A 27,118-nucleotide genomic window follows, 5' to 3' on the forward strand; every position below is an offset into this window, starting at 1 on the left:
ATCTTAGAATGTATCCCCCATGGATAAAGGGGAACTGCTATATTAGAATTTTTTCTCTTTTAATTTATCAAGGAAGTATTTTTTTTCTTGTAACAAGGGAAATATAATTTCACTCCTTTTCTTTTCCAGATCAACCTTTTAAAAGTAAAGCATGTGAAGTTGTAGTTTGATATTTAGCCTTTCACATTTATCTCTATGAATAGATATGTTAATAAACATATTTTGTTTGGTTTTCACAGAGTGTAAGACTATACCATACGTATATTAACTTATATTTATTATGGACATATCCTCCTGGGTCAACACATAAATTCAACGCCTTCTTTTAAATCCAACTCATTCTTCTAAATAGCTGCATTATGCCTCATAGGATTGGTCTGTAGTCCTCTACTGAAAATTTCTTTCAAGTGATTGGGTTTTTTGTTTGTTTGTTTGTTTGTTTTTGTGGTGGGGGCGGGTGGGAGGTAGATAATTCAGAAGAAGGCTGCAGCAAAACAAACTCATACCTAAACCCTAAGGAACTGGTACTTTTATTTCTGTAATGTAGATGGGATTTGAATTGTGACCATTCCTTCCAACTGTGTAGCATTAGGCTACTTAACCTCTTGAGCTTCTTTTTGTTGATATAGGACACGTACGTATAGTACCTCATGGGTTGTTAATAAGGGTGAATGAAATGAGGGTAAAATTCTGGGCATATAGTAGATCTATACAGATCAGTTTCTTTTAGGGATCTAGTAGTTAGAGTCAGGGCCCAGGTTATTTAACCTTAGAAGTTGTATCACAGTATGAATCAAAAATTGACCTCCCAAGACTCTTTTTTTTTTTTTTAATTAAAAAAAAAAAAAGGAAATCATGTTTTGTGAAAATTGTAGGCTTTTTTGACTTGTATAATTTAAAAATACTGCATTTTGGCACAACCTTTGCAGTTTTTGCTGCTAGTTTGTAATTCCCTAGAGGTGAATTGAAAAGATTAGTGGCAGAACTTTTTCCATTAACTCTGAGAAAAACTACAGAGCAAAAAATTGTCCTTTGGCAGAAATGTCAATCCATACCTCTTTTGAACATTTGGAAAGTGAAGCGCTGAGAAGCTGATATAATAGGAGAATTGAAAACCAAAATGTATACACATCTTCACCTTTTCTAACAGACGACAAGACAAAGGAAAAATACATCCTCAGAACTTGATGATGCAAAGAAAATAGGATCGTTGCTCCAGAAAGTGCATTAGGCTGGGATCTTTAAAAGATTTGAGTGCTAAGCTTTTGGCCATGTTCTTCAGAAGGGCTGATACGTTCTTACTAATGATACATCTATTTGTACTTCATGTCATAAAATTCTACCTTTATATGCTACAGTATCTAGGAAGTAGACTTAAGAGCAAATGTTTAATATACTATAGGTTTTGCTATAGCATCTGCCAGAAAATATGCTTATTTTCTTTCATCTGTGGTTCTTGGTCTTCCTGATTTCTTTTTAAGTTTATTAGGACTTCTCTTCATTTTTCCACGTCATGATGTCAATGTAGGTACAATGAAATAATAAGTATCCACATGTGTAAAATTTTTACTGAATATAATGTTTATAGATACTCTTCACATCATTCAGTAGACCTATTCTAGCGAGTTACTTCTCATTTTCCACCCCACCCGTAGCCCACACTGTCTTAGATTTTCTATCTCTGAAATGGTGATAATAACAGAGCTGTTATATTGGAATTAAATGAGATCCATTTATGTTTTTAGCATATCCTAAGCAGTGAATAGTGAACTATTAATAATTACTATAGTCATCCATAGTTGAATTTTCTGTTGGGTGAATTTTGTGTTGTTTTAATTGATGCTCATCATATGATCTAATGTATATTTCCCTGGAGGATAATCCTTGAACGCAGTAAAATTGCAATTGAGAGTATACCAGGCCTCTTAAAAGCATGTGTTGAAAGGTAAATGCTTTCTGTCAAATCATTAACCAACAGTTAGCAGCACTACTCAAAATAGTAATTATGTTTTAATATGCTACATGAGAACTACATAATTTGGTTAGAAATACATACGCAATGGTGTGCTCAGATAAAATGCAGCCATTGTTAGTTCATGATATAGTCCTCACCTAAAACCTTGTCATAGTTTTAGAATATTTTCTTCACTTGAGATTCTAGGCAATGATAGGTTGGTAGTCTATACTGAACAAACAAGATTCTTCCTAACATGTTCTGCAGTCAGTTGCTCAGCATTTGAGCCATATTATTTTTTTTTTTTCCCAGAAGCAAAAAGGACAGTGGGGCTAAGTGTCTAGATTAGTCCCCAAAAGCCCGTTTAACTCCTGCAGTTCAGTAAAGAAGACTAGATGTTAGGGGCAGCAAAAAAGAAAAAAAACTAGCACATTTTCCCACATGTGTGCCTCCATGTGTGTTTAAAGTACATTCTGGATTTAAAAGCAATCACAGGTGCAGCCTTGTTTCTATGAAGAGATAGATTCCTGTAGAGAGTGAGAAAGGGATGCGGAAGCCGTAGCAAGAGGAGCCTCCCTCTCTACCAGTACCTCCTTTTGTTTTCAAACATTTTTTGTTAGCAGTTAGTGGAATCCTAATACCCACAACTGATAATATGCTATCTTAATACTATTACTCTAGTTCATAAGCTTACTTACAACCTTTGCTCATTATGAAGAGAACAATGAAGCTTATTTTTATGAACACAACATTTAAAAATTAGGGGCTAAGGATGATGGCTACAGTCCTATATCAGTCCCAACAGCCAAAGTTATGTGTTTGGTTGAGTGTTATGATGATCCTGATTTGCAGTGATAAGTAGTGGCAAATAATAACTTTTTTTTTTAACAGCTTGCCTTGCAACCACAAGATGCTCATCCATCAATCTGATCCAAATGATTAAAAGCGAAATAAGTTTCCGCTTCAAAGTTAAATAATAGACACTATCTAATAAATCATAATATAGAAGTTGGGACAAACAGCCAAAACTTAAAATATATATATATTTTTTTTTTTTTTTTTTTTTTTGAGGCGGAGTCTCGCTCTGTCGCCCAGGCTGGAGTGCAGTGGCCGGATCTCAGCTCACTGCAAGCTCCGCCTCCCGGGTTTACGCCATTCTCCTGCCTCAGCCTCCCGAGTAGCTGGGACTACAGGCGCCCGCCGCCTCGCCCGGCTAGTTTTTGTATTTTTAGGGTTTCATCGTGTTAGCCAGGATGGTCTCGATGTCCTGACCTCGTGATCCACCCGTCTCGGCCTCCCAAAGTGTTGGGATTACAGGCTTGAGCCACCGCGCCCGGCCAACTTAAAATATTAAATCACAATATGAAAATAACCTTGGATACCTCTTGGGCTGATCTTTTGCCATCCTTTCTCGTGCATTTCAGTGTTCATTCACTAAAGGGAGGGGGTGCCTTCTGCATTCACACTTTAGCCCGGCTCATGCTGTCCCCACAGCACAGCCACAGCACACCTCACCTTCACCACCTTCCTCCCAATAAACTCAGCCTTTTGTTAGGACCTGTCTTATATGTTAATTCCTTTGCTTTCTCTGTAAAGTCTTTCTAGACACCTCCTTTCCTATTAAAAAGCCATAATGAATTGTTCCCTGTGTGTTTATGTAACTCCAGCCCTTATGACAATGTAAGTGGCATCCGTGTTGCCTGTGCCCTTGTCTTCCTTCTCAAGTGTGAGCCATTTAAGGCACGAGCTATATCTGAGCCAGCTTGATGGTAGCACACCTCTCTCTAACAGGTGCTCAATTCGTATCAGTATTTCCATTTACTAAATTGAACTCTTATAAAATGTCCATGCTTCTTAACTTAGACTCTTGCAGTTCAGAATAGAAGACTAGAGGTTAGGGGCAACAATAAAAGCAAAAAGCAAAAAAAAAAAAAAAAAAAGTGCGTTTTCTCATGTGTGTGCATTTAAACTACATTCTGGATTTAAAAGCCTGGGCTTACTCACTCACAGATGCAAATAAGAATGTTTTTGCTCTGGAAGGAATCTAATATAGCTCTGAATTTACACTAGAGGAAACCATGTCTAAAAACTAAGAAAGAATTACAGACTCAGGAGTTTGAAGGGCTCATTGCCAAGGTTATAATCTAGTTAACAGCATGTGAATCTCATTCTTAGTTGAACTGAAACCTTCTTGAGGGCAGGAATTGTATTTTATCCTCTTTATCGATCTCCCCAAGCACCTGGCATATATACTGTGCTTGGGAAATACATATTGAAATAAATTCATTCAGCAAATTAGGTGCCTGTGGCTATGTTGACATCTCTGTGTCTGGCCTAATGGTTTGATTTCTCTGGCTGTTAATGGTCTTCATTACAGGCTGTTAATACAGGGCTGATTTTTGTTGGACATTAGCTAATTGCCAGAGTTCATCTCTAGTACATGCCAGATAGAAGCTGGGCTTTTCTCTTGACAGTATCAATAGGGTAATTAGTACTATAGCAAAATTCAAAACATGATGGAGTATTTATTACATTAAGAATTGTCATTATTTGGGAATTCCTTCAGTTCAGATTTCTATATAGTATGAATTTTGTCAAAGGAAAGTTATTGATACTTAAAAATTTGTTGACTTTTGCTATTTTTAAGGACTGTTTTTTTTTGCTTCTGTTCATGTAGATGGATTTATATATTTTCTAGTTTGAAATTTCAACTTGAAAACATAGCTTCTTCAAGTCAGGTAACTGTCTATCAAGAACACCATAACAAGTTTTCTTCTTTTTTTTTTTTTTTTTTGAGACGGAGTCTGGCTCTGTCACCCAGGCTGGAGTGCGGTGGCCGGATCTCAGCTCACTGCAAGCTCCTGCAAGCTCCGCCTCCCAGGTTTACGCCATTCTCCTGCCTCCGCCTCCCAAGTAGCTGGGACTACAGGTGCCCGCCTTGTCGCCCGGCTAGTTTTTTGTATTCTTTAGTAGAGACAGGGTTTCACCATATTAGCCAGGGTGGTCTCGATCTCCTGACCTTGTGATCCGCCCGTCTCGGCCTCCCAAAGTGCTAGGATTACAGGCTTGAGCCACCGAGCCCGGCAAGTTTTCTTCTTATAAAAGCCTACCCACCCACTTTCCCCCATGAGCTTTCTGTTGTCTGTTATACCAGTCTATATTAAACTTAATTATAGGCATTTTCTGAGCAAAGCACTGATGGAACTAAGGCATAGAGGAGAAAATTCCTGTGTACTTTAAGGATAAGAGAACCATTCCTTTTTCTGGCTCAATTAAAATTGGACTGATTGTCAAGTCCCATTAACCTAGTGGGTCACTACCTTGCGTGCATTAGTGGCAGCCCCACTGTAATGTGGAGCAGTCTTGCCACGTTGTGGACACATTTATGAAGATTGATAACAGCTAAGGTTCAGTGTTAACTTTTATTGTCAGGCAGGCTGTACAAGAAACTGTCTGGTATTGGCTTTTGCTTTGATTTATGAAAAGGTTGCCACATGAAGAAGACATCACATAAAACAGCACTGCTAGCAGCAGCGTTATTCAATGCAACTGTAACCATAGCAAATACTAACTAATGCTAATTAGGTTCAGCATCATCCCTTGCTACTTTCCATAGTTTGGATGGGGTGGGCCCTCATAGCAATATAATACACTCCCAAAGGAACGGGTGACTCGCTTGCTTTTACTTGGGTTAGCATGTATTTCTCCAAAGCTTTAGTTTTTTCCTTCTTTCTCTTTCTTTCTTTCTTTCTTTCTTTTTTTTTTTTTTTTTTTTTTTTTTTGACAGGGTCTCACTCTGTCACTCAGGCTGGAGTACAGTGGCATGATCATAGCTCACTGCAGCCTTGATCTCCTGGGCTTCAGTGATCCTCCTGTCTCAGCCTCCTGAGTAGTTGGGACTACAGGTACAGTAGCTAGCAGTGTGATGCTGGTTCTTTAAGAGAGAATCATTAAGAAATCGACTTCATGTTCAGTTATCCCAAGGTATCAGTGATCGAGTAATTACCTGTTGGCTTTGCCTCAGGGGAGACATGTGTGCACACTCTCCCCCATGAACCCCAGAGGTGGCAGGAGTGTGAAATTCTGACTCCTGAATATCTGCAATAGCTCCAAGTAGTGGCAGGTGGCTCTTCTGGAAAATGGCACCTAGAGCTTCTTTCTCAATTGGACCTTTTGTCCCTAAGGAGGATAGTCATCACTTTGCCTCTTTTTTTTTTTTTTAATCTCAATGCACTTTGATATAATGGAGTATCTTTTATGCTATAAAAACTTTCCTTCCCTTTGAAATATTTGGTCTCACTAGTCCCAGTTGCATCTTAATATTCAAGAAAGGCAGCTGTGTTTTCCTCTAAGCAAATATAATTGTTGGGGGAAGGCATCTCTGCTTATCCCATGGACAAATACATTATGGGTAATGCCAAAAAAGAAAAAAGCTTGGGACCCCAGGAAAATTACGTAAATCTTTTCAACTCTTTATAAAGCGGAGGAGTGCTGCCCTTTTCTTTAGAGCTGGCAGCTGTGGAGGCTACGGCCCAGCACGTGGACAGAGAAATCGCCATCTTTCTTTCAGTTCCCAGGTAAAGACAGAGATGCCCTTTGTGTCTCTTGTCTGTTTTTCAGGCAGCCACATTTGTCATAGTTGAACCTACTTCCATTTTGATGTTCCAGGTTTTTTTTCAGGCTTTTATATTCCATTTATTGAATTCTGGCAAGATTTGGCCGTTCTCGGATATTCTTTATCTAGGGAAATCCTTTGTGCAAATGTGGGAGGCAATCCTCTCAAGCAATAGAATGAAAAAATACCAGCAGAAGCATGCATTAGTTATCACTGGGAGCAGAATATGGCCCTGGCCCAAGCAGGTTGCATCTAATAGCCTCTTGTTGCCTGGAAGGCTTCTGGTTCCTGGAATTGCTTGGAGTGTACAGGCAAGCCCCTGCCATAAAGGAGGAAACACAGCAGCAGCTGGGGAGAATCACATTTGGCCCACAATGGCAGTAAGATGGTGCCTGGGAAGCCTGCTCTCAGATTTGGGGGAGCCAAATTATGAAGGTTGGATGTGAGATGGTGTCATTAAGGGCTTTCTGGAGAGATCATGCAATTAACTATGAAGCCAAATGAGCCAGTATGTTAATATATGGCGAAGGTACTCCTAAAATGCTCATGAAGGCAATCTAGTGATTGTCATAAAAGTTTCTTTTAAACAGAAACTTTTTGAAAGGGTAAATGCTAAATCTAAACCTCAAATCACCTTTAAAAGCAGACATAGCTGAGATCAAGGCTCAAACATTAATAGAGGCAAACTCTTTTACTCCAGAAAGTGAAGAAAGAGACTGCTAAGCCCAGATGATTTTTCCTGGCTTTGCTTCCCTTTTAGAGGATGTGGATTGAGCCAGAAAGGGGCATTATCTGCTCTCTATTATTTTCGGACACTGTGGATTTTGTATGGCAAGGTGCTTATTGGAAGAGAGCCAGGCTTCTCGTGAATTTCAATCTGACAAAATGCCCAGCCTGAACTACACGACCATAAGAAAGTGCCGAACCAAGAAAGTCCAACCCAATGCTAAAGATAGAATACTAGGGAAAAGTTTAGTGCAAGGGAAGGCAAATAAATTTTGTTTGAGGCACCAACTCCATTGATCGTGGTAGCTCCCTGCAGTATTTCCTTGAAAAGAATTCGGAGGCTATGACAGACTTAGCCTAAAAGAATGTCAAGATTGATTAGTGATGTCTGTCGCTGGCTTAAGCATTGAAAGAGTTGGCATTTTTCCTTTGTATTTGCTACTTCTGCTTTAAAAGCATATATAAAAATGTGTTCACCCCTTGACTGACAGTGCCTAAACCAGAAATAGGAAGGATCTGGTTGGGGTAGGGGAAAGAAAGGAGGAAGAGAGAGAAGGAAAAAAGAAGGACAAAAGCCTAAAGGAATGTATAGTGCAATTTTCATATCTTTTCTCTGTTCTCTTTTCACCTTTTTTCCTACCAGCAGGTTTGGTGAAATGAAATATCACAAAACAGGACTCTTTATATTTTGTTACCTCTTGTCCCAGTATGGCTCCCAGTAGGAGAACTCGTTACTTCTCCCTCATTTCAGGCAACCTGAGCACCAGTGAAACTGTGACTGGCATTTGCAGGTACCTAAAAGGTAATCAGAGTAAGAACAACTGGTAAAATGTCCTTTATGTGCAGTCATTCCTGCCGTTTCCTTTGTAATGAATAAGAGAATATATTAAGATTCCATTTTGCTTAGCATTTGTAATATATGCAAACATATTAACCTTTGGTACATTTTTGAAATAGTCTCCTGGGCAAAGACCTTAGTTTATAAGCAGGGAAATAAGACTTCAGTCAGATGGCCTCACTCCTAAATATTGGAAGGAGGAAATGCTCCATCTGTTAAACAGTTCTTTCAGTCTAAATGTTGGCACTTATAACCAATATTGGAGATCTAAAAGTGGCCGGATTTGATGATGTCTGATAAAAATTAATATTATAATTGATTTGCCATCACGTTGAAATGCTTTGATAAAAAGCTTTCATTCCTTTATTTCATTATACAGTATGTGATTGTGATAAAAATTATCTCATTACTCTATTCAATTTAGATAACAAAGCCAGTTATTCAAACCTTAAACTAAAGTTATCATCCTGAGCAGTACTTAAGTGTTTCTCTTTCTGGGTCTTCAGTTCTAGCTCAGATTTGAGTTGCTGGCCATAATCCTCCTATTTGACAGTTGACATTGATTAAGTTAGGCCAACAAGTCTAAAATTTCAGTTTCATGGTCTGCTGTATAGCCACAGCCATTACATACCTCTAGTACCATGATATGATATATGATATGATGTATAATCTGATGTGCCAAAACTCCAGATTTTATAGGCTTTTCACATAATCATTTAGTAATGTGCAATTAACTTCTGAATGGTAATCAATCCACACATACAATGATTTTATGATGTGTAAGGCTTCAGGTTCTTACTCATCCTTCACAAAGGCCACTCACTCAGGCACAGGAAGACCTTTAATTTTATCTGGGTTTTCTTTGCATTCAGCCATGGTGCATATATAGAAAGGAGAATCCTCCTAGTTCATCCTCTTCCCCATTCCTGCTTATGAGTTAGCTACAAGGCCATTACAGGCAGTGCTGTCATTACCTGTGCATTTAAGACCATTTGAAAATGAAATCATCATTAGTACTTTCACATTTCTCCCTATTATTTCTAAATGTCCTTTGGTGGTTAAAGCTTTTGGGGGTGTGGGGTAGGGGAAGGGACAGACCTCACAGCATGATTAAACTGAAATGTTACCCAACATTTTAATAACACCAGCATGTCTAGGCCTCCTCCAGAAGACCGCCTGCTTGGCGTCACAAAATAACATTTGTGACCCTAAGGATACAGAAACACACAAAAAGAGGCTGGAAACCAGTTTCTGGCCTGTTTGAATACTGGTTTAACAGTAATAGAACTTTAACTGTGTGGATTTATTCTTGAAACATCCAACTTGTTTTAGGCAAGATTTTGCTACTATTAAGGCAAATTAAAGCAGTTTGCCATCAATTCTGTTGAGTTCCCCTCACTGCTTAGTCACAAGTAGCAGCCCTGCCACTAGCAGTGGGCAAATCTATGCCAAGTGTAATTACTTCAAATACAGTTCCATTTATTCATAGGGAGGACTGTTGCTCCCTGTGAGCACGTACTTGGGGAAAGAAAAGATATGTAGGTTTATGTTCATTATGTACCCCATGCTAGAGGTGTGGTTTTTAACGTGAGTACAGCTTTTTAATCCCTTCATCAAAAACACATGTAGCAGCCCTCCTCTTTTTCCACCACCTGAACACTTTGTGGTCACCTTCAAGTTTGGTGAGCGGTTACCAACTCTCAGACGTATTGTATTCTAAAACTTGGTTTTTAAGTTGGCTGTTTGAAAATAGCAGCTCATTTTTCTTTGGAAAGAAGATGATAACTAATGGTTAGGTTCTCAGAATAACCTGCAGAAATATATTAACAATTAATATGTATTAATAATAATAACAGCTACCATTGATTACAGGCTTACTCAGTGCCAGACACTGTGTGGAGAGCTTAAACGTTATCTTACTAATCTTCACAACAATGTTAAACAGTAGGAACTGAGGGAAAAGTTGCATCTTAGAGAGATCAAGAAACTTGCTCAAGCTTCCATTGCAAGTAAGAGGTAGACCCCAGTTTTGGATATGCATATTTTAGATGCTAGATCCTGTGTTTTTAACCATCACAGTAAATGGCTAAAACATAAGTAATGACTGTATTCTAGAACTTAAGTATTTATTGGGGAATTGGTTCTCAATTCCAGTTGGGATGTTAAGAACATATGTAGTTTGACCACTCTTCCTCACAGGTCTGCCTTGTTCCCCCACATATACACTGACTAATAGAGTGCTGATGAGAAGTGGAGAAGGTACCCCAGGGGCTTCTCAGGGGGAAAGGTTTGAGCAGCTGGTGGTGTTTGGCAGATGTAAAAGGCACTGGGAATACTGCCCTTTTGGAGCTTCTGGTCTAATGGAAGAAATAACTGATCATCCAAATAACTTGACAATGGCAGTTGTGAAAAGTGCTGTCAAATGCTATGAGAGCATGTCCCATGGAAATCGACTGTGAGGCATTGGAGACAACCTCTTAAGGCTGATATAAAGGCTAAAATAGTAGGCATTGGGGAAGGGCAGCAGGGCCAATGCTTGTTAAGACCCTGAGGAAGTTGCTGAGCTCCTTTGGAGTTCTGAAGGGAAACCTATTGTGGGAAAGCGTCATAGAGAGAGATGGAAGCAGGAGTTACATCTTGTTAGGACCTAGTAGGTCATAATCACTATTTTGGATGTATCCCAAGAGAGGTAGGAAATCTTGAAGGGCTAGGGTTGTAACCTAGAAGTTGTGAGACCAGATTTGTAGTTTAAAAAGGGGCACTCTGGCTGTTGTTGTTTTGACAATGAATTGTGGTAGAGAAGAGAGTTAGAGACCAAAAACGGAAACAGAGGGACTACATGGGAGGCTACTGAAATAGTTCAGGCAAGTGGTTATGGTGGCTTGGACTAAGATAATGGCAATGGAAATACAGAGTGGTCCATTCCAGGCCAGGCATGGTGACTCATGCCTGTAATCCCAGCACTTTGGGAGGCTGAGGTGGACAGATCACTTGAGGTCAAGAGTTTGAGACCAGCCTGGCCAACATGGTGAAACCCCATCTCTACTGAAAATACAAAAATTAGCTGGGCTTGGTGGCAGACACCTGTAATCCCAGCCACTGGAGAGGCTGAGGCAGGAGAATCAGCTTGAACTCGGGAGGCAGAGGTTGCAGTGAGCTGAGATTGCACCACTGCACTCCAACCTGGGCTACAGCAAGACTCCATCTCAAAAAAAAGAGAGAAAAGACAAGAAAAAAGGAAGTGGTCAATTCTAGATGTATTAGAATTTAGACAAGACTAGGTGACAGAATGGATATTGGGAATGAGAGGGGGAAAGGGGGAGGTATCAAGGACAACTTCCTGATCTTGGAGGGTCTATTTACTGAGATGGGGAAGAAAAAAAATAAATTGGAGGTAGAGGAGGGAATTAGTTCAGTTTTAAACATGTGGTACCTGTAATGCCTTCCACGTAAATAGCAGTAGTCAGTCACCTATAAGAAGGCTGGGCTGGAGATACAAATTAGATAGCGACCAGCACACAGATGGTATTTAAAGCCATGAGAATGGTTGAGGTATCTATGGAGAGAGGAGAGAGAGAAGAGCAGAGAGACCTCCAGGACCATCACCCCAAGGAACTCCAACATTGAGGGATCAGTTAGAAGACAGTGAGCCAGACAGCCAGGAGGAAAAACGGGAGAGTGTAGTATTATGGAAGCTCAAGAAACTCTTTTCAAGAAAGGGACAATTTACTGGAACAAGTCTGTGCTGATCGGGTCCTGTAAGATGTCTACTAAAAATCACTGGATTTGGCCACTTAGAGTCCTGTGATTTTAGCAGGAGCAGTTCTATCCAACAGGTGAATGAAAGCCACTTTGGCATGGATAGAGAAGAATGGATGGAAGGTAAAGAAGTAGAGGCAGATATTGAAAGGGTATTTGCTAGAGCTGTGCTTCCAAAAACATGGTAGCCACTAGCCACTTATGACCACTTAAATTTATTAAAATTAAGTAAAATTTAACATGCTTTTCCTTTGTTGCACTAGTCATATTTCAGTTACTAAGTTACCGCCGGTGGTGTGACCACCATGTTGGACAGCGTAGATTTAGTACATTTCCATCGCTGCAGAAAGTTCTGTTGGATGGCACTGTTCTAGAGAATGCTGGAATGCAGGCGAGAACCATCTCAGGAGAGAAAATCCCACTGGAAGGCAAGGGTGGAGGAAGGTAAGAATTGGATCCATGCATAGGGATTGCCTTTCTTTTGATGAGAAAGACACTCTTCCTCCAAAGTAACAATAGAAAAGGAGAAGATGGGTGCCGATCCAGATCTTATGTTGGCAAGATGAGGGAGTTATCTTTTGGTTTATTTTTATCTCAATGAAACAACAGGCCAGCACATTAGCCAAGGGTGGAAAGGAAAAAGAACCAGGTGAGATTTTTGAGGAGGTTGGAGATGGCATGAATAATCCTAGTAATAGGGGGAGAGTGAGTTTCCCAAAGAAGAGCCATAACATTGTGGCAGGATTTAGTGTCTGTGAATTTATAGTGATTCTAGTTTCCCTAGTTTTGTGATTTTTCTCCAGAAACACTCAACTGGAGACTAGTATTAAGGGGCTTTCGTAAGGCAGCCATTCTTAGATTGGGCTGTGTGTAATGGCATGTATTAATACTGCTGAATTGGAACCCTTAGGGAGATGTAAAACTAATGGAGCTCAGCATGGTGAATCCAATCCAGACATGAATTGAGAAATGCATTCTTTGGTCCTACAGTAATATATCATTATCCCTTTACGTAGAAATCATTGAGATTCCACCTCTGAAATACTCATGTATGAGACTCATCATAATCATTTGGAGAATCTGTGTGGTAGATCGTTGTTTTCTGTACTTCATAGTTGGTCTTGTTCATTTTAGTCTCAGCAGCAGACTAGAATGTTAAGCCAGTTTGCTAAATCTTGCCTGTCCTCTGTAAAATGCTTAAATCCATTTATGTAATATAAAGGGATATGTTGGAATTCAGTGCCTTCTTATGGCATCAGTACTGAATACTTTAATCAGAGCAAAAAAAGAAACATGTTAGAATTTTCAAATTACAGAGTTATCGTGTGGATGTTTCACAGAGGCACGTGCTGTTCAGTGTGCTTATATACCGGTATAAACTTCTCACATTTATTAGCTATAAAATACCTTGAAGGTATATTTTCTTCTAGTTTTTATATTTAATTTATGGAGTATTAAGTAGGAAAATATTACAACTACTTGAATGCATGATGCACTTATTTTCTAAGAATTAGTAAATAGTGTTATCGTGTGTGATTAGTTGTGTTTAATGCTAGAGGTGAGATATTACGAATTAGCAACTCACCTTCTAAGTTCTTTTCCTTACCAGTTACCTTAAACATGTCCATTTCCCAAATACAGAGAGACCATTTGTCATTTCCAGGGACTTTCAGGAGATTAAAAGGTTAACATTGACAGTGCTCTCAAGAATGCAAGGCACTATGTACAAAATTCGTATGTTGTTTGAGCATTTTTTTTAAAGCCTCTATGTTCAAACCTTTTGAAATGAATTTAGTTCCTATGGAAACTTATCGCTGCTGGAGATAGTGCCCTTATCCAAAAGAAGAAAATAAAATCAATTCAGAGCATGAGTTTATAATTGTATAACATAGCTTGGGAATGGACATTAGGAATACGTGCAGTTGTGCTCTTCGGCTGTTACACTGGTTCATATTAGATTGTGTTTGAAAACAACCTTGCAAATGTCACCAGCTGTCCTTCACTTTGAGGCCAGAATAGGTAAAGAGTGGTTTAAGCAGACGTTTCAGTGGGTACTCTTCCATACAACACCACAGGTAATACCTTGTGAGGAGGCAGGGGATATGATAAATATTTTGGAAGTAAAATTAGCATTGGTAGGTGGAGGAGAGGGAGAAGGAAGAATGCTGGTTGAACTCCTAGGAAAGGCTGGCATTTTACAGGCTATTCATTCACTAGAATTCATGTTGATTAACACGAAAAGGAGGCAGGTGAGGCAGATGGACTGTTTGAAAGTTGTAGTAATAGTAGTGTATGCTTGAAGTGATAACTTAGCCTGTGGTAAGGATATGGAAAACTGAGGTAGGGTTAAAAGTGAAAGAGGTATTTTAAAACAAGAACTAACAATCTCAGTGACTTCTTGAAAGTAAAGAATCAGCCAGGTGCTGTGGCTTATGCCACATCCTAGTACTTTGGGAGGCCAAGAATGGCGGATCACTTGAGCCTAGAAGTTTGAGACCAGCCTGGGCAACATGGCGAAACCCCATCTCAGCAAAAAAAAATCACAAAAATTAGCCAAGTGTGGTGGTACGCACCTGTAGTCCCAGCTACTCAGGAGGCTGAGGTGGGAGGATCACCTGAGCTCAGGAGGTCGAGGCTACAGTGAACTGTAATCACAGCACTATACTGCAGCCTGGGTGATACAGCAAGATCCTGTCTCAAGAAAACTAATAATTTAAAAACAGGAAAATGAATAAATAACAACAAAAGAACCAAAAATTGATGTATGATGATGAGCTAACAATATTGCTATTGGTGAAAAGTAAGTGAAAAATCTTGTTTGGATAAGACAACTAATAACAAATTGACCATATCCAGTTGATACTTAGTGTAGAGTCTTAGAAGGAATCTAAGAGGATCATCAGATGTAGTCGCTGGCTTCAGATGGCTGAGATTACTGATTGTATATTTTATAGAAAAACTGAAGACTAAAGAAACCTAAGATCACACAGCTACCAACTAGTAAAGAGACTCGAAATCCAGTTCAGTCACACACAGAGTCGTAGGAGTACTAAAAGAAAGAAAAATACTTTCACAAGGAACTGTAGAACAGGAGTAGGGACAAATATCTGAGCTTTGGGAATTACTTATAAATAAAAGAGGAAAGCAGGTGGGGAGAGAGCAATTAAAAAGACCGAGAAGGGGCCAACTTACAATTTCATGAATAGAGAAAGCTTCTAAGCTTTCCAGATGCTCGTGTTACACCTCACACCCAATGGCTTGCCCCATGACTTCAATAATGTGTTGGTTTCTCTGTCTCTTTTCTCACAAGGTTACTGAGATACTAAATCAGAAGGGTTTGTGCCAAACTTATGCTGAAGGCTGATAATGTAGGGGGCATTATGAATTGTTTCCCAGTTTACATTTTGGTCTTTGTGTAGAGTTTGCGTGTGGGATTTCATCTGTGTCATCTTTAAGTTTTCAATCAGTTTTCTATTTAGTGCCACAAAACCTGCGGAAATGGCATCACCATTAGGAATTGTGGTGTCCGGGCATCTAGGGGGAAAAGCGAACTTTATTACAGCAATTTCTCAGGGGATACAATATATATAAATAAAATATCATTGCATTTTTTTGAAAGTTATTTCTTGATAAGCAGTATATGCACATGATAGAAAATGTAAATATTATATGCAGAAGTCAATCTCCTTCATAACTCTTTGGACACCTATCCAACTCCCCTCCTTGGAAGCAACTGCTATTTCCAATTGTGTATTTTTTCAGATATATTTTATAATCATTTCTCAGCCTTTTGGCTAAAATCAAGTGTAGATATTTATGTCAAGTATATATATATATTTTATGTATATGTCAGCATATACATGGTATATGATTTTAAATTAAACTTGTGAAATCATGAGCTCGTGCAGAATAAGTAATCATTGCTGTCCAACATCCATAAACTCTTATTCCATTTTCCATTAACCATTCATTTTACTGCACGTCTGTTTCGGAGAACAAGAAGGAACTTGGGCTAGAAGTACTGGACACTCAGTGTAAGTGTGAGGTGAAGCCCATCAGTAAATACATAAATATATTCCTGCCTTAGATTTGTTTACCTTATATGTAAAATGATATGCTGTGGTGGAAAGTACAGCCTAGGGGGCAGAGAGGAGCCTGGAGCATCCCTTGCCAGTGTTGAACATCTCCCATCATGGAGTCCCCTACACCTGCTCAGGTACCACTGCAGGGCCAGGCAGCGGGGCCTCCCCCCAAGTTCGTATGCTGTCTCTGCAGTTCCGTGTCCAGCTCCTTTAGGAGAACCTTCTCGTGTACTGCTTTTTTCTCATGCATAGGCTTACTCACTAGAATTCCTCTTGCTGTCAGAGCACTGACCCAGCTGGTGAGGTTTCCTACCAGCAATCCATTTCCTTCCACTCTTCCCCATGTCACCAGCCTTATTTTGTAATGTTCTTCACTGTGGACACCCTTCTTTAGCTAAGAAATCGAAGTGTTATTCCTTAACCACACCAGGTCTGCAAGGACCACGCCCTCCTTTCTGCCTGCCCTTCTTTGTCTTTCTCTAAAAGAATTTAAAACTCGCCCCAGCACCTTCCCTGACATCCTAACTTTGAAGCACATTTTTACTGGTTCTTCTACTTGATGGGAATGTCATGGTCTGCTTGCAGAATGTGTCCTTGATGAAAGTGTTTTGGCTCTGTAATTTGTATGTAAATCTCCATGTGAATCTTTAAAAAAAAGAAAAGTCTGTTAGAGATGTCACTGCCTCCAGCTCTAGCCTTTTCTTCTCTCTTCTTTTGCTGCCTTTCCTTCATTTACTTGTCTGTCTAGAATGCCTTCCTATCCCATCTCTAATTGCCTAAGCCCTTTCCATTCTTGAAGACCCTACTGAAATTCCATTATCTCATCTAAAACTTTTCCTAGTCATCTCCAGACAGATGTAATCCTTCCCTTTTGTATTTTACTATTGCCAGATGTGTCCCTTTAAAGTAGCTCTTATGGGCTAGATAGACTCAGTCTCTTTGTCATGTCCCAAGGTGCCTGGTACTCTAAAGATTACTGAACTGACCTCATCCTGCCGCCTCCATTTCTTCTTCACTGCCCACTTTCTTCTTTACCTGTTTCTACCTTGCTTCTGCCTCACGCACTGTGCTCAGATTCTTTCTCCAGTTTGCTACGGAGCACATTCTGTGGCCGTTTATCAGTCTTCCTTCTTTTTGACTGTCTTCTCTGTCATGAAACTCTGGTCTACCCAGCCTTGTGATGCTGTGTTACACCAGTTCTCTCCACGGTCCGTTCCCCTACTGCTCCATCTTCCTTCCCTGTCACCCCCAGGTGTGGACTGTTTGCCAAGCCTCTGTTGTCCTTCCTTCCCTTTGCCTCTACACTCCCCACCACATCTTGCAGGGGATTTCAACACTGCAGCTGTAGCCTTGCCATCATGCTGAGCTCCAACTCCATGCTTTAGATCGTGATGAGGAGGTGTCATTTCCACTTGAACTTCCTGTCATTACTTGAGCATGTTTATTCTTTAAATCCCCAAGGCCTAAGCCATCCTGTTATTCTCTCAGTCCTTCCTCTTCTTTACCTCCATGTCCTCTCAGTTATCACATCATTCCATCCTTTCTTTCCAGTGCCTCCATTCTTGCTGGATCATTCTCTTCATCAGCTTGTTTCATCTTTATAGCTGGGTGCTGCTTCACTGACCTCCCTGCCATGTAGTTCCACTTCCATCCATCTGATTTATTTTTACATTGGATCCAGCTTCCCAAGATGGTACCTTTATAACTTCACCCTCTCATTTAGAAAGGCCAGTGACTTTTCATCACCTGCAGGATAGACTCTAGGTGTGCTGTCTCTTGGCAGACTCTCTGTATCCCAGCCCCTCCCTCCTCAGCACTACCCCACTCTTCCAACCCTCTACTACAACCTGAGTGCCCTGAATATGCCAGACTCGATTGAGCCTGGACCTCAGCTCACCTAGATCCTCTCAAACGCCCTCTGACTCTTCCAGTCCTTCACTCTGTGGGCTTTTTTAAAATCCCATCTCCTCTCTTCCTTAGAAAACCCCCAGACTACCCCTTCCCCCATACTATCCACCCACAATAGAATGGTTATGCCCTCAGAACAGCTGTAGCATATACTGTCTGTACTGTTTCCTTGACACTTTGGTTGCCTTGTGTTACTTGTGACCTTTATGAGTGTGTGTGTTTCTCCCCCAGTAAATAAGTTTCTTGGGGGAGTATTTACTATTCTTGCCCATCCTTGACTGCCCCTTTCCTAGTCTCTGCACAGTGGCACAGCTCTGATGTCCATGTGACATTCTTTCTGCCTTGCAGCACTGCATCCAAGGAAGTTTGGCAGCATGGCCTTTTGGCCCCATTTTGGGAATTCCCTCTTCCAGTGGCAGTGCCTAAGCATTCCCCTCTTCAAGTTACTGATAGTGATGGAAAACAGACAAAAGGCTTGACTCTACCCCTCCTCCCACTGCTGCTTCTGCTGCTCTTCATTTTTAGCACTCTGACACTTAAAGGGCAAATCAGTATGGATCATTTTTTTTCTTCACTTGTCCCTAAAATAAATACATTTGCAATTCTTTCAGTTAAGGGAGCCAGACACATTCCTTCCAGTGTGTATCTGGTATTTGGATCTTGCTTTTAAAGTGTAGTGGGAAAAAGCATATCACGTAAAGTAATGCAACACGCTCTCTCACCACAGACTTAAATTTTGGTCTTAACCTAGTTTTTTAGAATGTGTCACAGTCCTCATTGAGATATGTGACAGTTTTGAAATTTTTAAAATTAAACTGTTCTTGACTTCTCTTGGTATTAAAAGCACTCTCTTAAATTTGATCACAGCAGGGAAGAGGTAGGGGTACTGGAATGTATTTTTGTGCATGGACGACTCAAATGGAATTTCACCAAACTTTGCACCACCCAAGTCACCCCTCAGCTGAGAAGGAACATATAAAATTCATCCCAAAGGGCAATTCTTTGTGAAAAATTATAAGCACCTAAAAATAGAAGCTTCACATGCATGCGTGCCCACTTTTATTTCTGCACAGAAAGCTGCCTGCATGCTACTCAACAGCAAGAGTCTGTGATTCTAAGCGATTCTACTAGATTGAGGAAAGTGATATAAGAAGGCCCATGAAGTAAATATTTCTCCAAATAGGGAAGGATTGTTTCTGGGAGGGTATGTTTGATGTTCCCTTCAATTTTCTCATTAAGTCTTAGGTTGATTCTTAGTATCCTTTGTCAGAAAAACCTGGTAGATTGCCAAGCCTGGTGCCCTGTCCCTTGACTACACTGGGGACTCGCGTGTTGGCTATTTCCAGTTATCCATCTTCTAAACGTGAGGTTTTCTGCAGGAAAAATGGGTGATAAAGGGAGTACCACCCCTTTAAGAACTTGAAATTAAAGTTATCTTCGAAGACAGATGTCATAGTTTGCTTTAGTTCCCAGCCTTAGACTCCCCATTTCTCTCCCTCGTCCTTCCCATTGAATGGGTTGCTGTGTCCAGCCAGTCCCTCTGTTTTTTCTCCACCTGCATGAATCTGGCTGGGCACAGCAACCCACCACTAGGAAGGGTGGATTCCTTCCCTTTCTCCTCTAATTCCAGTAGATTATTTTGCTTCCTCATATCTTTCTGCTTTCCTCAACGTATCTCAGTTCCTCCTGTCTTCCTTCTGTTGTGGGAGCGACTGAGTAGATAAAAGAATAAATGAACCAACCAATCCTCATGTTTTTAATCCTAAGACCAATTTTGATGAACATTCCAAAGTAGCATCATGAGGGATCAGAAATAACTCACAAAGCCTCAGAGGTGTCAGCATAAGTAGAATATATTATATAGATATTTAAGAAAATAGTTATTTAAGGAAAAATCTATGACTGGTGCATTGTATATGGCTCATGATGAACATATTTCTGTTATGTAATTCAACAGTTGTTTTACGAAGTCAGGAGAGAGTAAATGCCATGCCTTTCTTTAATAACACTAATAATAACAACGCTTTTCTTGACCCTGAAATCTAGTTGAGATATTCAAATAAAAAAGTTTGACCTGTGTTAAGATTACTTGGTCTCATTCACACATTGATATATCCTTTGGAGATTCGGATTTAACATTTTCATTCCAATACCTGTGGATCTTTTGAAAGGACAAAGAGAATAATCTTCAAATTTGCAATTCTTATAACCAAGGGCTACTTCTATGGACTGTGATTTTATACTGTTCCCACTACATGTATGCTAGGAGGTAGTTCTACCCAGAAGACTTTATATAACTGCTGCTAAAAAACTGCATTGTTAACCCACTAGTGCCTGTTTTTATTACAGCATTATTATTTGACATTTATTAAGCAATAACAATATTTCAAGCATTGTTAAGAAAGAAAGGGAGGGAGGGATGGCTTATAGCTCTTTAAATAAAGGCTCCCCACCCAGACAAAAGTGCAGTTTGTTAGCTGTAGAATTTTGCCTGTTGAGAAGACTTTGTAGGCTTGAGAAAATAACATCTCATGAGTACGTGATTGTTCTAAATTATATGTGATCTGGAAGTTTATTTGGGGTCCTTCCAGATTGAGTTCATGTTGCCATCAGTTATGTTGAGTCCCCAAACTCTAAACAATTATTGCCTCTCAGTCCTGTTATCTTCTAAGTAAGAATTAAGTAAAAATTTTATCTCCCTTTTTGGAGATATGTAGCCCAAATATAAGTCAAGAACACCAAGATATGGTGGAAAGTGAAAATTAGCCAATGGCTCATTTCTTCCACCTCATACCAAATGCCTGACTTCCCAAATCCTTCCACCTGTTAAACAGCTAAACAAAACTTGGGGACCCTCATTCTTTGGAGACCCAATTTCCTAAGTTCAGACCCCAGTGAGGAATAGGAACTCTCCAGCTCTTCAGTTGTGCTGGGTCAGCCTATATAGTGGGATCCAACTCAGGGTTTGGTGCAGTTGGCAAGATCCCACGAGGGTTTTCTGTGAACTGTAGAATGAGAGCTGCATCTTGAGAAGAAACCAGGCAGCAGGGGAGTCCCATCGTGTCAGGGTGTGTTACTGTCCCCTGAGCACCACAGAGAAGCCCCAACCTCTACCAGCTGTCATGTGGCCACATGTCGTTAAATTCCTGCTCTCCTAGGTTTTTCCACCCTGCCCCCCATCATTTCCAAGGACCCAATATTATTGAATAAGAAAGACACATTGCAAAATTGAAAAGTTGTTTACTCACCTTATGTTTTGGTGTGTTTGTACCCATCTGTTTAGGGTGTATGAGGCCTATTGGCATAAGAACTCTGTATCTGTGTGTATAGAGTACTGTGTTGCTCATTTTAGCAGGGATAGGTGGCCAGAGGTCCTCTCTTTTGGATTTTCTTGGGTTTAGGGCTTTTACTCAGAGTCCTAACACTGGAGTGGAAGGCTGGCAGTGCTTTCCCCTCCTGCCCTCCAGGTCACGCTCTCCCTGTGGATCCAGACTGTGGAATTGTGAACCTGACATCTTTTTCCAAAGTCAACAGTGGATTAAAATTAAAATGTTAAATCTTAAAGTATTTTCAGATACATACTATTCTTTCAAACCTTGGGTTTACAGGATAGAATTTTATATGCTCTGTTTTCTAGCTAGCCAAAGCTAATCTTTTCTTTTAAAGCCCAAGCTGAAGCTATTTGATTAAATAGTATGGCCCTCATTACAGGTCATGGTCTGCTGTCAGTGTGACTGGTTTGTTGAGCTAAGTGCTGAACTAGGTGATGTCCAGGTCAGCATTCCTTTCTCTGGTAACAGTGGAGGCTGCTTGGCATTTTGTGTTGTGATGGTAGAAAACGTGTAAGTTAACATTCATCATGTTGGTAATCAAAAGACATTGTATCTCAAATTGTATATGAAAACAAATGGAAACAAAGCAGGCAGCTTTTGGAGCTGTTTGGACCACTTTAGAGAGGGCCCTCTAAAGTGTAATTGTGGAAATTTGATTATAGCGCAAATGGAAATATCATTAATAAAAGGGTTAGCAGTTATTAAGAATGTCAGAAAAGCTTAAAATTGAATTTTTCAGATCTTGCATTGTTAGAGGCTATTTACATTTTACTCTGAAAACAAATATTAGGATATTTAGATTTAAGGTAAAATTAAAAAGTTAATATAGTACATTTCAGATAAATATTTTCTTTATATTGCATTTTACAATAGATTAATTATAAGTGATAAGAGAAACAGAAGTGAAGGATTACATATTTTTAAATATTGGCAATGTGCCTAGTAGCTTTAGTTTTGCATTTTAAAAGAAAAACAGAAATCCTAATCACTGGGTTTAACAGTTAATAAAAAGTTGGTAGAGAAAAAAAGAGTTTTGCATTGTGCCATAGGAACTAGACCTAAAGATTTGATTCCCTGACTCTGTTGAGTGTCTGCTTTTAGTGTAAAATATGGTTTTATGAGACCACCTGATCCCGTGAAGGATGCATCATCACAACCTGTTAAAAAAAAATTAGAATTCTTTTAACATCAGCCATTCTCATATTCATTTTCTCTTTCCCTCCTTCTTTCCTTCTTGTTCCCTCTCTTCTCCCTCTCTCTGGTCTTTCATCATAGTATCTGTAGAACTCTCTCAGCGTACTTCTGGTTCAGGTACAGAGAAAGGATCCTTTCTTTGCATGCCTACACTCATAATGAATGACTTCAGTGTCCTCTAGAGCCTTGGGAGTTGTGGCTGCTAACTGATTGAGTGGAGAGTGGTGTGAGGAGTGTTATCTCCATATTTTTTCCTTCTCTGAAGTTACTTTATTATCCTCACCATTAACATTAGCAGAACTAAAAAGATGGGTAAGTAGTTTTCTTGCAATGTAAACATCAGACCCACATCAAAGAAGATTCTAAGACTTGAAAGTAGAGGCAGCAGTGGAACCAACAGATAGTTTTAAAACAGATAACCAAGTGTAACTGTGTTATGGAGTCTTAAGAGGGGACTTCTGAATACTCCCTCCGCTTTGTTTTTGCTGAAAGTGTTTTTGTTTCTCTTTGATCAATTAATTTAACTTACAGGAAAGTCTCCTAAGGTAATAATCAGAAATGGTAGTAATAATTTATGTCCTTCATGTTTTTTAAGCAGTGAAAAAATAGAAACAGCCTAAATGTGTATCTTTATTCTTTTCTGCCTTTTTCCAAAGTTTTTATAATAGACCTGTTAGTATAATGAGAAAAAATACTTGGATATCTATTTTTAGGTGCCTTTTAAGTGAATATTAACATTAAACATCAGCCAAAAAATGTTTTGCTGGTGACAGGCTACAGAATACCTACCAAAAGTGCTTCTTTTGATTTTGTTCTGGGGTCAAATCTTTGGGACTCCAGTTCTACCTTTAGTACTGTCAGCAACCCCTTGGGCCTTTGGTGCCACTGTATGGGGTAGAGAGGGCCAAAGGGAGGGCGGGCTGCTAGTGCTTATGGAGATGAGGGGAGAGGAAGGGAAGAGCAGAGTAAAAGAGTACAAGAAAGAAAAGAGACGTGTGTACATATGGTAGGATCCATGAAAGGTTCCCAGTAATTTCAAGTGACCACAAAACTGAATTTTTTTTTCTTGTTTTTGTTAAATGTGTATTTTCGAAGGTTGACTCTGTTCCACCGATTTCTTCTTGCTAAACATGTTTTTGAGTAACTATTACATCTTCCTACTTCTTTATTAGTGTTTTAAGTTTTCCGTATCTGTATTTTATCCTTAACATTGTCATTCACCATTTATTTGCCTCTTCCTTACATACAAAGAAATTAACTTGTCTAATCATCCTTTGCTGCTAAGATTGAATTTTCCTTCCTAGGTATCTTGAAAGTCTGCCTTTCATTATTTTTGCCTAATAGGGGCTTTTTCCATCAGCAGGAATGAAAGCAGTCAATAAAAGTCAATTGCTGACTCTATGATTATATGGAGGGTTTACCATAATGCATATTGGAAATGTTTTTGAAACCTTTGTCCTGAATGGAAGGTGCCATGGCTTGTGTTTTATGGCCTTCTAATGTTAGACAGCAATCTCATTTAGCATTTTCCCAAAGTGAAAACAGTGCATTAGGACAGTATAACAAGCTTTACAGATCAATACAGAGGCAAACCTTTACCCTTACAGATTAATCCAAGAAAATGTCCCAGTGTTCACTCCAGGAGCTGGAGGACAATTATGCTGATTTCCATTCCTCTTCCCCTCTTTCTACCATCGAATCATTAATACAGATTGAAATGTGTACAAAAAGAATATCAGAGGATGACTACGCGCGCGCACACACACACACACACACACACACACACACATATATATATATATATATATATATATATATATATATACAGAACAGACCACCAGACAGGAAATCAAGAGCCCTGGAAGTGAGTAGTATTGATTTGTGGTGATAAAAGTATATTTTGACACATTTCAAATCATAAATAACTCATGGACTTTAACTTGCATGACTAATAGCTCAACTCAGGATACATGCTTATCTACAACTTAAACTACCTCTTTCTGAGGAGTCCATAACATTAGGTGAATTATCCCATTGTGAGTAGTCTTTTTAAAGGAAAAAATATGCTGTCTTCTTTATGATGCGCAGTGTGGCTGCTCATTTTTACAGTCTTTTCCTGTATGTTAATGAGGAAGGGCTACATATCTGGTCAGGGTTGTTCTAGCCTTCCCTCCTCACCTCCTTCCCCCTGCTTTTAAATCTGAGACACGTATCAGTTGTCAACACTAGGATACAATGTAATTCCGCTTTCCTGTGAGCTATTAGTCATTAGTCATGTATTTGCTAGGTTCAGCTGATCTGATGCTTAATCATATTTTATTCGATATTTATCTAGATGCAGGTCTTGCTATAATTAGTCACTTAGTGGTATCTGTGCCTATACTCTTTGAAGCACGACTGATTCCTTTTAAATCCTGATGTTCATGGTAAAGGATTAGGGAAATCTGTGTCCAGAAAAATTCATAGACATCTGAAGTTTGAAATCTTAAAGCATGGAAACTCCGGGGATTCTATTTAAATTCTGTTCTTAGGTATTTGACAAAGCAGTAACGTAATGAATGAAAAAGTAAAAGTGATGTTAAAGAAAAATTGTTGAAACTTTTTTTTTTTTCTCTGTATGTCTGTGTTCTTTAGAGGGTAGTAGGAAGTCAGGGAACTGCCAACATGCTTTGCGTTTCTATTCTAGCAAAATAGATATTAGCTTAGTGTACTGGATAAAAGGACTGAGGAGACAAATCGTCACCCAGGGGTTTCTTTATTGATGAGAAATATTCCCCCTGTGTTCTCTAGGGGTTTTTTTTAGAACCCATTAAGTTTAAAAGAATGTGATTTTAAGATTACTATGGAAATGACAAATTTAAATTTCAAAAATAGAAGTGATAAGACTGGAAGCTTCTTGTATTAAAACTAATTTGAAAAAACATGAATTTCTAGATTAAAAGTAGTAATACTGTGTTTTTTTTCTCTGTATGTATTTAGTCCTTACAGTCCAAACTTCCCTGCCATGTTAATAAGAATATTTTACCTTCATTCATATAACTCATTTGGTTTATTATCATTTTTCAAGCGTATATTATAAGCTTTTTGGAAACATTTACATTTGGTCTCAGATATTCACAGAAGCAATCTGACTAAAATCTGAGATTTGTAAGTATAAGTAGCAAAATTTTAACCCAAGGGACTTTAAAATGTTTTCTTTGTACCCATTTGTATTCACTGAGTAAATGTGTTACATGACTTCTGTAGGGGTTCCCATGTCTAATAGCTGAGGTGACAAAATAAGTCACAGCCCTTGGAATTTGCATTCTAGTAAATGTAGGTTGCTAAATTGTATTCAGTTGTATGGTGTAGTCACTGCCACGTGCATGGCAAGAAAAGTGAATACAGAACCAATGGGGTCACCATAAAGGGAATGATAGACTGTACTGGGGTTGGGGGGGTGGAGAGCTAATGAACCTGACACTTGAGTGAAGTATCAAAGGATGAGTGGGTTTTCTCCAGATATATAGGCATAGGTGGGAGTTTGGGTGTAGAGCATTTCCAGAAGCAAGAGCAGCGTGAGCTTAGACCTGAAGAGAAGTGTGAGAACCATACCCTGAACTGGGTTTGTCCAGGCTTCAGCTGTGTGCAGGGTGGGGGGGGTGAAGGCAACAGGGTAGGCAGGAACCTGCTCAGGAAGGACTAGCCAGCTGGCCTTGTATTTTGTGTAGAAAGTGCTGGGGAAAGAGACTGTCTTCGATTTTCTATTGGAAAGAACCCTCTGGAAGGTGTGTACGGGCAGGTGAAGAGGGTATCAAAGCTGAGAGACCAGCTGGGAGGTCATTTATTGAGTCCAGGATGCGTCTCACTTGGAAGCAACGGAACGACAGTGATGTGGAGCAAGAGGACCAGGCTGCAGGGATCCCCAGCTTTGTGGCCAAGTGGATATGGGAATGGAAGAGAGAACTTAGGGCTTCCAAGTTTCTGGCATGTTTGATACGGTTTCGGTTTGGAAGGGACGGTTATATTGTCCAGACTAACTCACAGCTGTGTCAGTTAATGGAACTCATTTCTTATAATTTATTTACCCTTTGTTATTTTTATCATGGGAAAAATTTAGCTATCTTTAAAGTTTAAGGAAAATTCTTTCTCTTAAACTTTTTTCTACATTTGCAACCTCTGCGTCTTACTGTACGTTTTATGTGTTCTTTAACCTTGATTGTTATTCTGAATGAAGACCATTGGTCTCAGCGGTCCCTGTGTTTGTTTTCAGGCGATATGAGTCTCATCCAGTCTGTGCTGATCTGCAAGCCAAAATTCTTCAGTGTTACCGTGAGAACACCCACCAGACCCTCAAATGCTCCTCTCTGGCCACCCAGTATATGCACTGTGTCAATCATGCCAAACAGGTAGGTGTGCCAGCCAGGCCACTGGGGGCACTGGGCAAATCGAAAACTGGATGACCTGGAGCAGTGGTAAGGACTAAGTGGGCCGCTGTGTGTGAAAAGGCTTTCTAAGCCCTAGTCATCATCATCAAGAATTACTGTAATGAGTTGATTAGGGCATAACTTCTGTCCGATCATTGTCAAAGAGCCCATATCTTCCTTGCGTTCAACTCATTTACTTGCAGAAAAAAAGGATTCTACTAAGATTATACTTTTCACCACTTGCCCTGAACTTTTGTCTTCTAATAATAATGTTCTCAAGGTCATTCCTCATACTTTGAGGCCA

General features: G+C 39.6%; 1 protein-coding gene across 2 annotated transcripts in view; it reads left to right on the forward strand.

Moving 5' to 3' along the window:
- Positions 1-27,118, forward strand: part of CHCHD3 (coiled-coil-helix-coiled-coil-helix domain containing 3) — a 297,752-nt gene that overhangs the window by 259,154 nt on the left and 11,480 nt on the right. For both annotated transcript variants that reach the window (XM_033195050.1, XM_033195051.1), the window contains one exon: positions 26,661-26,796. In XM_033195050.1, the coding sequence (XP_033050941.1) occupies positions 26,661-26,796 (136 nt within the window). The remainder of the gene's footprint in view (positions 1-26,660; positions 26,797-27,118) is intronic.

The sequence above is a fragment of the Trachypithecus francoisi genome, unplaced genomic scaffold (genome assembly GCF_009764315.1).
Source record: "Trachypithecus francoisi isolate TF-2019V2 unplaced genomic scaffold, Tfra_2.0 Lachesis_group4, whole genome shotgun sequence".
Taxonomy (NCBI): domain Eukaryota; kingdom Metazoa; phylum Chordata; class Mammalia; order Primates; family Cercopithecidae; genus Trachypithecus; species Trachypithecus francoisi.